The 14,022-nt window shown below is 38.2% G+C and overlaps 1 protein-coding gene across 3 annotated transcripts in view; it reads left to right on the top strand.

Annotated features, from left to right (window-relative positions):
• The window catches only part of PPP2R2A (protein phosphatase 2 regulatory subunit Balpha), a 71,757-nt gene extending 66,087 nt beyond the window's left edge, over positions 1-5,670 (top strand). For all 3 annotated transcript variants that reach the window (XM_040966216.1, XM_040966218.1, XM_040966217.1), the window contains 4 exons: positions 1,001-1,165; positions 1,841-2,010; positions 2,636-2,727; positions 3,477-5,670. In XM_040966216.1, coding sequence (XP_040822150.1) covers positions 1,001-1,165; positions 1,841-2,010; positions 2,636-2,727; positions 3,477-3,756 — 707 coding nt within the window. In that variant the 3' untranslated portion in view covers positions 3,757-5,670. The remainder of the gene's footprint in view (positions 1-1,000; positions 1,166-1,840; positions 2,011-2,635; positions 2,728-3,476) is intronic.
• The last annotated feature ends 8,352 nt before the right edge of the window (positions 5,671-14,022 follow it).

Genomic DNA, 14,022 nt, shown 5'->3' with positions numbered 1-14,022 from the left:
TCTTTTGCTGCTTTCCCAGGGAGCTGGATCTATAATTTAATGTTCAAATTTTTTTTTATGAAAATATGAATTAGGTGGCTATTGCTTGGCATTGTAGAGCATCCGTATAGGTGTCAGTTTGAGTTCTTGCCAATCCACATTCTTTGATCCCACAGCCACACGGGTGATCTGAAAAAAGCTCCTGCATCCTGTCTTGGGACTAGCACAGCTCCAACCAGTTGCAGCTATTTGAGGGAATGAACCAGCAGATGGAGGATTGGCCAGGAAAATAAGTTTTTACAAGGCATGATAATATTATGGTGTAAAATCAATAGAAATATTTCTTTGAGTTTTATTGTTTGCTATCCCTGTAGAAATTTTCTGTCCATATATCAGTATGTGACATGAAAATATGTATACTTGGGATACATATGCATAATATATGTGTATGATTATAGAAATGCATTTAAATGATTTTATATTTCCTGACAAATGTTAACTACTAGTAATGTGTTTTTGAAATTTGGACTTGTTTTGTTTGTTTGTTTGCCTTTACTGTGAGATTTTTTTATTTATCTGCAGATAAGTAGTAGTTGAGCAATCAGAATTTCCTTTTTCCTGGTTTTTTTTCTTACTGTATTTATGTTTGCATTATTATATGCATCTTTTATTGTAAATTAACTGTTACATTTGTAACTACATCATTTCTCTTTTTCACCCTCTTAGGGTTTTGTTTGGAATTCTCTTAATACTTTAAATGATTTATTTATCATCTTTTATTTATGACTTCTGGGTTAGACTTTCATATTCCTAGGTGGCTTAAAATTTGCCATATTTTTCTTTAAGATTTATCACATTTTAGCAGTAAAAGTTTTGAATCTCTCTGGAACTTATAAGTAGAATGTAATTCCAGGCTGATACTTGAGTCTAAATCTGTGTGTGGATTTTAAATGTGAGAAATGTAAGATTATATTTGTTTTTTTTTTCCTACGTGTAAATTCCTTAATAAAACACTATCCAGATATCGTGGATATTAAGCCTGCCAATATGGAAGAGCTAACAGAAGTGATTACAGCAGCAGAATTCCATCCAAATAGCTGTAACACATTTGTATACAGCAGCAGTAAAGGCACTATTCGGTTATGTGACATGAGGGCATCTGCGCTGTGTGATAGGCATTCTAAATGTAAGTTTATCTCCTTGAAAATGACGGTCAGTAGGAAGCTAACCTCTGCATTTACAGATCTTAAACTTTTATGCCCATGTCCTCTTTTAAAACTCCCTCCCTCTACCTGGGTCATCATATGGTATTCCACTGAAAGACTGTGGTCAAGTTCTCTTGCGGGGTGTTTCTTTTGGTCTCTGAGAATATATTTTTAATAGAACTCTTCTCAACTTACTTTTCATTCTTCCGCTCCTCATTCTTTTTTCTCTTGTATTTTAAGCTTCCTAGGAATATTCAAAGGCTTCATTAGCTTAAATGAGGTTTGAAAACTACTGAATTTAAAAAGTTATAATGGTCACAGTATTTTCATGCTACTGAGTCAGTTTTTACATAAGTATGAAAATTGGTGCATGCCTGTTTACCAAATTAATTAATTTTTATTTGGCCACTAAAACATAAAATTATGGCATGATGAGGCTAGGTAGGAATAACATGCTTTTTCTGGTGATGACAGGGGTCAAGTTAGTGAAGACTGTTGCAAAGTAGAATACACCAATCAACCTGATAGCTAGAGTTACAAGCCCCAGTGTATCTGGAAAAATTGACTACGTGACTCCAAATAAACTTTGTGGGAATTATTTTGTATAAGCCAGAATATTGTACACCTTGCCTTTTTATTCTTTTGCTTGTTTTTAGTGTTTGAAGAACCAGAAGACCCCAGTAACAGGTCATTTTTTTCTGAAATCATCTCTTCTATTTCTGATGTAAAATTCAGCCATAGTGGTCGATATATGATGACTAGAGACTATTTGTCAGTCAAAATTTGGGACTTAAATATGGAAAACAGGCCTGTGGAAACATATCAGGTACTTGTGGAGTTTTTTCTTTGAGCATTTGTGTCTAAATAAAGTAATAACTCAGAAAACAGGTAAGTATTGAGCAGTGCCATCAAATATTCAAGTGGTGCCTACCCACAGTGACCATATATTTTATTACAAGAACAGTATGGTCATGCTGTGCAAAGCATCTGTATGCAATAAGAAACAGTTCTCACTTAAACTATCCAGAAAAAAATAACATAAAAGTTAGCATGGCATTCATATTTCTAGCAGTATGTGAAGGACTGAAAAGATATAGTGATGATTCAAATGTTGCTGTAATTTTATTTTATGAGGTTCGTATCTGTACCATTTCGTCTTTTTTTTCCCCCTCCCATTCTGAATATTTTCCTCAGAGTTACAAGTGTCATACCAAGAATGGAAGTTGTCCTTGTTTTTTGTACAGCAGAAAAATGTGTGGCCTCCTTGAAATGTGCATTTGTGTTACTAAGCTTATAGAAACTTAATGTTTCGTTAAAACTTAAAGTTTTGTTCATAACATACATATAGTGCCTTTTTTTGCTACTATTTAAAGATAAGAACTTGTTAAAAACACTTTTCTAATTAAGTTACACAGAAGTGTATATATGTCTTGTTTGTGTTTTTTCCTCAGGTGCATGAATATCTTAGAAGTAAACTTTGTTCACTGTATGAAAATGACTGCATATTTGACAAATTTGAATGTTGTTGGAATGGATCTGACAGGTAATTGCTTTTAATTTTAACTGCTCATTTAGATAAAAAAATTTCATTGGAGGAAAGGAGGGCTTTTTTGCTTACTCATTTGCCTGAAAGGCAGGCAGAAATCTTCCCATCCACCTTTTCACTTCCCAAATGCCCCAAATAGCCAGAAAAGGGCTAGACTGAAAGTAGGCGCTAAAATTCTATCCTAGATTCACTTGGGTGGCAGGGTCCTAGGCCCTTACACCATCTGCTGCTGCTTTCTCAGGCATGTTTACAAGGAGCTGAATTAAAAGAGGAGGGAGCCTAGACCTGACTTTACATTGAGTATGGTGTATGGCCATCCCAAGTTATTGCTTAATGTGCTATACCACAATACCTATGCCTGAAAAGCCCTAACTTCATTTTCCTGATGGGATGCCTTGAAATACTAGTACATAAAAATGAAGCATAGTTTCATAAGCTGCTGTAGTTCGACAGCAAAGAGCGGCCCTCTCCCTCTCCTCCCCTAGGACACAGGAGTCGAGGGCGGTAGGAATAAAACACGTGCCCCACCAACCTCTCTCCATCTCCTTCTGTCTGTAAATCTGCCTTTCCAATAAAAACAAATAAATATTTTTAAATGTCTCCTGTTTATTCCAGTCACTGACTTGGTGTCAACAGTCTTGTTGATTAAATCAGCTGGGGTAGTTAGTCTCGGCTAGGTTTAATTGACCTGCTAAAAACAGCCTTTTACTCCTTTGTTTCACTGATTGTTTTGTCTACTTTTACAGTGTTGTCATGACTGGATCTTACAATAATTTCTTCAGAATGTTTGACAGGAATACAAAACGAGATATAACTCTAGAAGCATCACGGGAAAACAATAAACCTCGCACAGTTTTGAAGCCTCGGAAAGTCTGTGCGAGCGGCAAGCGAAAGAAAGATGAAATAAGTGTTGACAGCCTAGACTTCAACAAGAAAATCCTTCATACAGCCTGGCACCCCAAGGAAAATATCATTGCTGTAGCTACTACAAACAATCTGTATATATTTCAAGACAAAGTGAATTAGGGTTGGCATTCCTAGGAGAGGAGCCCACTTCCTGCTTAGTTGAGATAGTTGAAATCTAGCATTCGTACCTATAAAAGAGAGAGGTCCATTGTGGTGCCCCTTTCCAGTGTTTGACAGTGTGCCATTTGACAACACATTTTTATATAGCTACATGGAGAAAGCTCTGTGGGTTCATCACTTGGTGTTCTCCATGTCTGCTAGCCATTTAGGTAAGGGTAGGGCACTTTTAATTTAAATGACTTCTTGCACCATCTTGCCTAATGGACTAGATTGGACTGTATCAACATTGATTTACTCCACTTTTTATGCCTTCCATTGTGATGATGTCAAACACAGTGAAAGCCTTCAGTCATGCTATGGGATTTAATTGTGTATCCTCATTACTGTATCATTGTGGGGTACACCCCTCCTTCCCCTTTTTTAAATTAAATACAGCTCATTCTTACTGTGGCTTGTAGCATTCCTCCTCTCTGACCTCCTGGACTCTCCCCGTCATCTCTCTGACCTTTGCCCCACCCACCTGGTCTTGGTGGTGGTATATTACAAAAAGAATGAAAGCACACAAAATGAGTCAGTTTGGGGTTAGTGGTAAAGGGGGTATATGTTGCGAACAAATGTTTTAATAACAGTTGGCTGTAATCACTCCTTGCCATGTCTGGCACTGAAAATAAGGAAAAAAACTACTACTGAATAAAAGTGACAAAGAATGGAGAATCTGGTTTTCTTTTTATTTTTTTTTAATCTACCTCTTTAAGTCAGTATTTTGTTACATACCCTTGGATGTAGTGAAATTAAATGGGTTTCCATTGTTTTATTACTATTTTTTGTTAATTTTTTTTAACAAGTGTTCTTTAACATGGATTAAGAGATGTATTGGTTCTGTATGAACATTTTTAAGTATATATTGAATTATTAAGGATTTCATAATCTGAATACTACTAGAGATTTTTTTACTGTAGTTAAGAGGGAATCAGATACATAATTTATCTGTTGATGGAATTATAAATGGGCTCCAAATTTGTAGGACTTTATCTTAAAATGACTTTTTACAGTGCTAAATTTCATTTTTGCCTTACAAAATTCTAAGTCAGACTGAAGTGTTTTTTTTTAAACAAGTTAAGAACTTTTTTTTTGTCATTCAGTGTTATAGCATAAAATTAACATTAGACGATTCAATACATAAAGTTGACACTGCACTAAATAACTTTTTATTGCTGTCAAATCAGATTTAATTGTAACTTGCCATAGATATTTTTCTTCTATTTTTGATTTTCCAAAGTTGTATTAAAGAAGACGCTTTAAAGGTACAGTGCTAAATGCTCACTGGACTCCCAGCGGCTGCCTCAAATAAAAGGCTAGTCATTTGTGCATGACTACATTTTCCCTGAGTGGTAATACTCTATCCAAAGATGAAGAATGCCCCTATTTTTAATAGGTACAATATACCTTTGTCAGTCTTGAAAAAGCTTTAATGGAGAAGAAATGGACTTTATTTTTAAGAGATGAATTGAGCAGGCATTTCTATTAGAGAGTGGTGGTATATTTTGGTTGAGCAATAATGTTACAGCCTTGAATTTTAGAGGACTGCTTCATTTATGTCCACTGCCTATTGTTCAGATGCAAATTGATTAAACAATTTAACCATAATTCCCTCTACACTTATATAAGAATATTATGTCTTGGAAGTTAACGTTTTTAGCACATAGGAGGAATTTTGTGTAATAAAATTACTGTATCTTTTGGACTTAGCAAGTCTGAATGAATTTGTATTTAAACACCAATTATATGTCTTATAAAATTTAACAGCACTTTTTCCAGTTTATTTCAGGATCGTTGGTATATTCGTAATTTGTGCTATTTATTCTTCATACCTATCTTGAAAGTGTATTGTTTCGCTTCCAGAAGTATTAAGTAGTGATACCCTATTTTCTGAATGAGCACCTTTCCAGACGATTTTTTTGGGAGGTAGTTTCCCTAAGCTTGGGTTGTATGCCTTGATGGAACGCCACCAAATATCTCTTGGAAATTCATTTTTGATTCATCTGTAGCTAAGATGATACTCATCCATCACACTAAGGGATAGTTTCATATATTTAAGATTAAAATGCCTCTATAAGGAATGCTATTATAAATTGTAACATTCTTAAGTATTCATTTTTAAATTTCTTTGGTGTAGCAAACTATGAGCCCAGCCACTCATTTTATATGGTCATGGTTAATCTTTTTATTAATAAAAATTATACTTAGAATAAACTTAGTCTTGTCAAGTTGCTTGTATTTCCTGTTCTCTTGTCACTAATATATATGTGCATATTCTGTCCCTTTCTTAAATTTTTTTTATAAAGAGTTGCGACAGGGAAGAGAGCTTCCATTCTCTGTTCATCTCCTTTGATCTTTACTTAGTGGCTGGGCAATAGTAGTAGTCTGTAATTTATATAATGGAAACTTGCTTATGTAGCAACTCACCACCAGAATTGCAAGTCCTCAGTCTCTTATAATTAAGAAAGCATTCATGCACTTTTCTTTTCCAATTACTTTTTTTTTTTCAGTTACTCCAAAAGAAAACAAGAAACGAAACAGGTTCTTTGAGTATGTTACAGTATTTTGTAAGAGTACTGTGTTTGTTTTTGGAAAGAGAATTGGGAAAGCCAAGCAATAGTGATTTAAATTCTATTTGGTTAAAACATTGCTGCTTTAGTGAGTATGTTTCTGCATGTTAACTGCACATAAATTCAAGTGGTGTTGGTAATATGTGCTTCTGGATGAATAAAACCAACGAAAGTCTAAGCTAGTCACCGAAAAGACAGGTTGTGCTAGGTGATGAATAATAAGCTGAGTGAATATAACAGCACCACTAATTGAAAGTATCTTAATAATGTCTAGATGATTGAAGGTGTTGGTGTGTGCAGCCATAGTTTAAAGGGTTTTAGAAACATATCCCCTTTTATTGTGACAAGTGAATCCAAGAAATCTTGGGTATCCTCACATGCTGAATATATCTTGCTAATTCAGTTTTTATATTATATTGCAAAATTATATATCAGTTAATAAACTACCTAGACAAAAATTGGTCATCTAGAATGTCCCTTAGCAGTGTCTGTCAAACACAAGGCAATGTAAAGCTCAGTTTCTTCCACAAGGAGAAATTTGGGAAACATGAACTAACTGGTGTGCAGTGAAAGGCTGGCATTTGTTTCTGGTTTTGTTTATAATGTTGTGTTCACGTGTACTGCTGAGTAATATGTGAATAGCCACAAATTACTTAAGGATTTTCCCACTAGGGGGCAGTGGTTAGGGTTTAACAGCATTTTTTTTTTCCCCAAAAAGATTTAATTTTTATTTGAAAGATTTTACAGAGAGACGTCTTCAGTCTTCTGGTGCATTTCCCAAATGGCCCCAATAGCCAGAGCTAATCTGATATGAAGCTGAGGGCCAGGAGCTGCTTCTGGTTCTCCCACATGGGTTCAGGAGTCCCAGTGACTTGGGCCATCCACCATTACCCTGAGAGGTAATAAGCAGAGATGAATTGAAATGGAGCAGCCAAGACTCATACTGGCATCCATATGGAATGTTGGTGCTACATGGTGGAAGATAAGCTTGGCATCTTGCCTCCCCTAATAGCATCTTTGAGATAATTTTGAGAATGTATAAACGGTAATTCTGCTTCCAACCTGCAAGAACTCCATTGTTAATGGTCAAATTAAGGGGGAAAAAAATCTAACCTGGACATACTCATACACACCCAAATAAAACTTGACTCTAGTAAGGAGTGTGATGGAGAAGGGAGCTGAAATCGGATCTCTGCAGGAGAGCAATCCAAAGAGAAGGAGCCTACCTAACAATGGCCATTCACATTCTTAAGTATTTTATTTTCTCATAGGCTTGCAATTATAGATAATCAGAATAGTAAACTTAGCCTATTAATTTTGGGGTATAAAATGATACATTGCTAGAAATCTAATTGTGTACTAAATGATATGTAGAGTTAAGATTAGTCACATGGTGTCAAATGTCCCTTTCATATTCCATCACATGTACACAGAATTACCCATTAATTTCTTCCTAATATAAAGTGTGTTTTTCCGTTACTTAGGCAATGCCTTTTCACTTTTTTTTTTTTTTTTTTTAAGCATCTGAAAGAGCTATTGTCTGCTGGTCCCCTGTTACAAACTCAAAACTGGTAATCCAGACCCAGGCCTAGAGCCAAAAACCTAACCCAACTTTCCTGTGTGAGTGCCTGGAACCCAAACCTACGTCACTGTCTTTATCAGCAAGAATCAAAAGGCAGAGCCAGTACTCAAATCCCAGGCATTCCAAAATGGGCTGCTACCTCAGCTAGCAGCAACTTGGCCACTAAGCTGAACACCTGCCTCTCAACATCCATTCAGAAGCAGAAATTCTTAATTTTCACCAAGTCCACTCTATCAGTATATTTTATGGATTATTATTTTGGTGACATGTCTAAAAAATGTATAACTTGTTTTTTGTTTATATTTTGGTCTGTAACCCATTTGGGTTTGTATATACCACATATATAAAGAAGTGTATAAAGTAAATACAAATATCTTCCACATCTTTGTTGACTATGTATATATGAATTTATGCTATCACCAATACAATGTCTTTACTATAACTTTTCATAAGTGTTGAAATTTGGTAATGGAGATAACACGATTTTATTATTTTCCAAAATTCTGCTGTGTTAAATGTTTTTGGCCTTAACACAGACATTTCAGAATCCACTTGTTGACTTAAAAAAAATGCTTAAATTTTATGACAGTTCTTGAATGTATAGACCAATTCAGGAAGGGTAGACAGCTTAGTAACTGTTCATTCATTACAACCTATTGTTTATTTATGTATCAATGTGTTCTGTTATTGCTGTTTATTTTTAGCATCCAGACCATGTACACTTATTGCTAGTACATTGAGTTTCACAAAGTTTTTATGTAGGCATATTCCCTTCCAGTGCCTTTTGTTTGTTACTGTTTCCATTTGAGAGGCAGAGAGAGAGTGTGTGTGTGTTTGTGTTTGCAAGTTTCCATTCTTTGGTTCACTGTCCGCATGTCCACAGTGGTCCTGGTCAAGGGAGCTGACATGGGGAGCTGGAAGTTAAAACCAAGCCTGCCACGTGGACAAGGACCCAACAGATGGAGCCATCCTGCAGCTTCCCCGGAAGCTGATCAAGAGCAGAGCTGAGACTCCAGCACAAGCCTTCCAGTACTGCATGCAGTCATCCCAATCCGCATCTTAAACTGATAGACCACACATTCAGCTTTCTTTTGCACTACTGCCCTAGAAGATTCTCAGTATGATGTTGAACAGGAGGAAGAGAGCAGGCCGACCATGGCCTTGTCATTGATACTAGGAGGAAACGTTCAGTCTTTTACCATATAGGATTTCTAGAATGTTGAAGTCTTACCAGACTGAGGGTTTTCTTTTCTGATAATTCTTAACCATAAATGGATGTTGGATTTTGTCACTTTGCAAATATTGAAATGATTGTAGTGTTTTCTTTATATTGCATTTGTGATGTTGTACTGATTTTCAGATGTTGGCCTAGTCTTGTTTTCCTGGACTGTTGCTAGATTGTTTTGCTAGATGTGGAAACTTCAAAAATTCATGAAACACTGCATTTTGAAGATTTCATTTATTAACATGGGCATGATGGCCCAGGAGGGTAAGCTGCCACTTCAGACTCCTACATTGCACATCAGAGAGTTCAGGCTGCTCTGCTTCGGACCCAGTTTCCTCATGTTCTGGGAGGTATCAGGTGATGGCTCCAGGGCTTGAGCCTGCCGCTGCTGTGGGAGACTGGGCTGAGGTGCCAGGCCTTGTGGCTTCCACCTGATAAAGTTCTGGATGTTGGAGACATTTGGGGAGTGAACCAGTGGATGGAAGAGCACTCACCCGCCCTCTATCTTTGCAGACCCCTCATTTTGTTCAGTCTTTTTACGTCGACGTTCAGGAGAAACTGATCTGTACTTACTTACCTTGTAACATCATTGCTAATGTAATGCTATTTAACACAGTGACCTCAATATCCCTTAAATATTCGGTGGAATTCATTACTAACAAATTAAATGTCTTGTCAAGTCTTATAGCTATGAGTCATTGCCAGGAAAACTGGTTTTTATTTCTTTCTTTTTGGAGTTGAAATGTATTACTGCCTTAATCTGTGAATTTTTCTGCAAAGTTAGGAAAATAAAGCATTCTACTTCATCACACAATAAGTGTAGTAGCCCAAATCTAGTTCAGACTTGTTGCCTAGCAGTTTACTTAATAATGTCTTGGATTTTTCTCTGACCAGGTCGTACTTTAAGTAGTAGATATGGCAGTAAAGATGTGCTGGAGTGCCACACTAGAAGCCATATGAGGCTCACAGAACCTCTACCCGCTTCCCTCCCATTTTATCTTTCTACTGACAGCAGGAGCTGATCTGTATCACAGTAATTTTATTATGATTGACTGAGAATGCCTCACAATATCTTAGCTTCTTTTTAATTCCGTTTGCACCGTCTTGCCTGATGCAGAATTAGGAACAAAAAAGGAAAATCACTTGTAATTGGGTGAGGTATTGGACTTCTTAGGCAAAGACCAATTTGTGCATGCCCACAGAGCTGAAAGAATTAGAATCACAGTCTTAACACAGAGAAACAGAAATAACATTTTTTTAAAATTGTATATTAAGTAAAGTGGCTAAAGGGAGAGTGAATAGCTGGATTTCCGCAGGAGGAATAAACAGTCTGCAAACTTTAAGGTTAGTCAGTTGGAATTGCTGCCTACTGGTTGTGGGAAGGACAGCGGCCTTTGACCTGCTTGTTGCTCAGTGAAGAGTCTGGAGTAGTTACAGAGTGAAAGCTAAGTCACAAGAAGCAGCAAAAGCACCCCCACGTGGGACTGGACTCATGATTTTTCTCCCTCCCTACCTTAATCTGAGGTATGGACCGCTCAACAGATGCATTAGTAGGGATTGTATTGGATTAGCTCTCCTGCTCCTGTTCATGAACAAGACAGGGGTCACTAGTGGGGTTCCCAAACCTCTGATCAGGAGCAGGGGAAGGGTCAGTAGTTGCAGCCTCTGTTTCTGTCTACGTGTGGGAAAGGTTGTAGTGACTAGTATTTTTCCATTCCCTATATCCTTATCTTACGTGCTATATAACACCTCTTACTTTTGGTCTGATATAAATTGTATTTTCTTTTATTTTTCTTCAGAGAGGTAGGATTCTCCGAGAATTTGCCCCCAAGTCCATGGTTTTTCTCTAGTTCAGAGGCCCCCTTTCCCTGTAACATGATCCAGTACTTGGCAGCGAACAGAAAAACCCTCAGAAAGTTGGGATACCATCAAGCACACCAACACATGTACAACTGGGAGTTTCAGAAGCTATTTGAAGACACAATGGTTTTCTAAACCTCCCAGCTTTGCTAAAAGGTATGAATATACATCGATGATAGCTTAATAAACTTTGGAAAACAACAAATACCTCCTCCCCCCACAACACACTGAAACCTTGTGATCAAATTATGAGAAGCCCAGGACAGAATCTGGAGAGCTGCAATAAAGAAGTGATTCCACACAGAAAGTCCTCAGTAAGACACTACCGGATTGCACACCAGAAATGCTAGAGGGTCACACATTAAAGTGCTGATGAGAAGAATATCAGCCAAGAATTCAATCTATAACAAAATTATCCTTCAAATTTTGAAATGAAATTAAGACATCCCTGGATAAACAAAAACGGATGGAGGGCATGCTAGTCAACCTTTCCCACAAAATAGTGCTGAAGGAATCCTTCAGGTTGAAAATGAGGAAATCATTGCAAACTCAAAGCTTTATCAAAAATTAAAGAGCTGGGCCCGGCGCAGTGGCGCAAGTGGTTAAGGTCCTCGCCTTGCACGCCCAGGATCCCATATGGGCGCCGGTTCTAATCCCAGCAGCCCTGCTTCCCTTCCAGCTCCCTGCCTGTGGCCTGGGAAAGCAGTTGAGGACGGCCCAAAGCTTTGGGACCCTGCACCCGCGTGGGAGACCCGGGAGAGGCTCCTGGCTTCGGATCGGCATAGTATCGACCGTTGCGGCTCACTTGGGGAGTGAATCATCAGACGGAAGATCTTCCTCTGTATCTCCTCTCTGTATATCCACCTTTCCAATAAAAAATAATAAAAATAAAATCTTTTAAAAAAAATTAAAGAGCTATGATTAAGTAACTATTGTAGCACAAAAAACAGTGTTACTCCCTCTTCTATATTTTTAAGATTTATTTATTAGAAAGGCAAGTCAGATTTAAAGAAAGACAAACATCTTTTATCCACTGATTCACTCCCCAAATGTCAGAGCCAGAGCTAAGCTGATCCAAAGCCATGAGGCAGGGGCTTCTTCCGAGTCTCCCATCTGGGTGCAGGGTCCCAAGGCTTTGGGCTGTCCTCAACTGCTTTCCCAGGCCATAAGCAGGGAGCTGGGTGAGAAACAGCCAAGACATAAGCCAGCATCCACATGGGATCCTGGTACTTGCAAGGTGGGGATTTAGCCATGAGCCATTGCACCAGGCCCTTATGCTGCTTTCTCAGGCCATTTTTAGGATTCGAAATGGAGCACCTGTCACCTGAACCAGCACCTATATGGGATGGTAGCACTACAGGCTGAAGGTTAATTTTTTGTGCCATGATGCTCACCTCTTTTGTTCTATGTTTAAAACAAATCCATTAAAAATCCATACTAATGACACACAAAGTAAAATGATAAAACTTGGGTTGGTGTTGTAGCACAGGATGTTAAACTATCACTTTTTCTGGCTATTCCGTATCCCATCCAGTTTCCTGCTAATGTGTCCTGGAAGGCAGTGGATAATGGCTCAAGTAATTGTTTTACCGTAAGGCCATTATGTATTTATGAAAGGGTTATTTCATGCAGATATAATGAACATGTCTAGAAGGCCAGCGCTCTAGGACAGCAGATAAGCTGTTGTGTGTGACTGTACATCCCTGCAAACGTGTATCCTGGGGACAGTAAGCGATGGCCCGAGTACTTGAGTTTCTGGTTTCTGTCATCAGCCTGGCCCAGCCCTGGCTGTTGGGGGCATTTAGGAATGAACCAGTGGATGGAGGCTCTCGTGGCCTCTCTCAGAGTGGTTGGGTTTCTACCTTTCAAACAGGTAAATCTTTGAAGAAAATCTGTCAATACTCACCACTGGGGCCGACTTCCAGAAATGTTACAGAAAGTTTCAAGCATAAGGCAAATGGTATTAGATAGAAATACAAATCCTGACAAAAGAATAAGGAACAGTTTTCATGGTAACCACAGGGATAAATGCACCCAACTTTTCTCATTTAAAACTTGAACAGGTCTTAAGCCCAGAGCAGAAAATTTTCTGATTCGTTTTTAGAAAATGAGCCAAGGATTATGCCAAAATACAAAAGATGAGACATTTAAGCCTTTTTGAAGAAATGACTGAAAAGAAAGTTGAACACAAATATGCGTGACAGTGTGCTCTGTGGTGGCAATATTCTAAACCTGTCAAGTGTCCCTTCAATTATTAATTGAACATTTATGATAATTCTTTTCTGTTAAATATTTCTTTTTTAAGTTTGAAAGTTACACGGAAGTGGAGAAACAGAGCAATCTTCCATTCACTGGTTCACATCCCAAATGGCCACACTGGCTGGGACTAGGCCAGTTAAAGCCAGGAATTTCTTCCAGGTCTCCCACAGTGGGTGGCAGGTGACCAAGCTCTTAGGCCAACTTGCACTGCTCTCCTAGGCATATTAGCAGGGAGCTGGATCAGAAGTGGTTCATCTGGGTATGGAATGCTGACCCCTCAGGGTGCAGCTTAATTCACCTATGCCACAGCACCAACACCACTCTCACAGAAAGCTTAAAAGTATCTGCAGTAGCGAGCCAGTGCCATGCTGTAGTGAGTGCAGCTGCCAAAAGGCACACATTCCATACCTGAGTGCCTGTTTGAGTCCCAGCTGCTGTGTCTTCCCCTGCTAATGTTTTTGGGAAAGCAGCAGAGAATGGCCCAAGTACAGCATATCTGGCTCCTGGCTTTGTCCCGGCCCAAATCCAGCTCTTGGGGCCCTCTGGGGAGTGAAGTACCAGAAAAAAATCTCTTCCTGCCCCATCCCCATCTCTCTATATTTCTCCCCCTCTCTGTCACTCTGCTTTTCAAATAAATGAGTAAATCTTTAAAACTGAATGTGCAGTAGGATTTGACCAACTAATCTTTGAAAAAATGTTTAAGCACAGAGTTATCAAATAACATTGGAATG

The sequence above is a fragment of the Ochotona curzoniae genome, unplaced genomic scaffold, assembly GCF_017591425.1.
Source record: "Ochotona curzoniae isolate NIBS_2020 unplaced genomic scaffold, NIBS_Ocur_1.0 scaffold_4505, whole genome shotgun sequence".
NCBI classification, from domain to species: domain Eukaryota; kingdom Metazoa; phylum Chordata; class Mammalia; order Lagomorpha; family Ochotonidae; genus Ochotona; species Ochotona curzoniae.
Note: the sequence above shows the minus strand (reverse complement) of the source record. Positions and strands in the feature narration are given on the sequence as shown.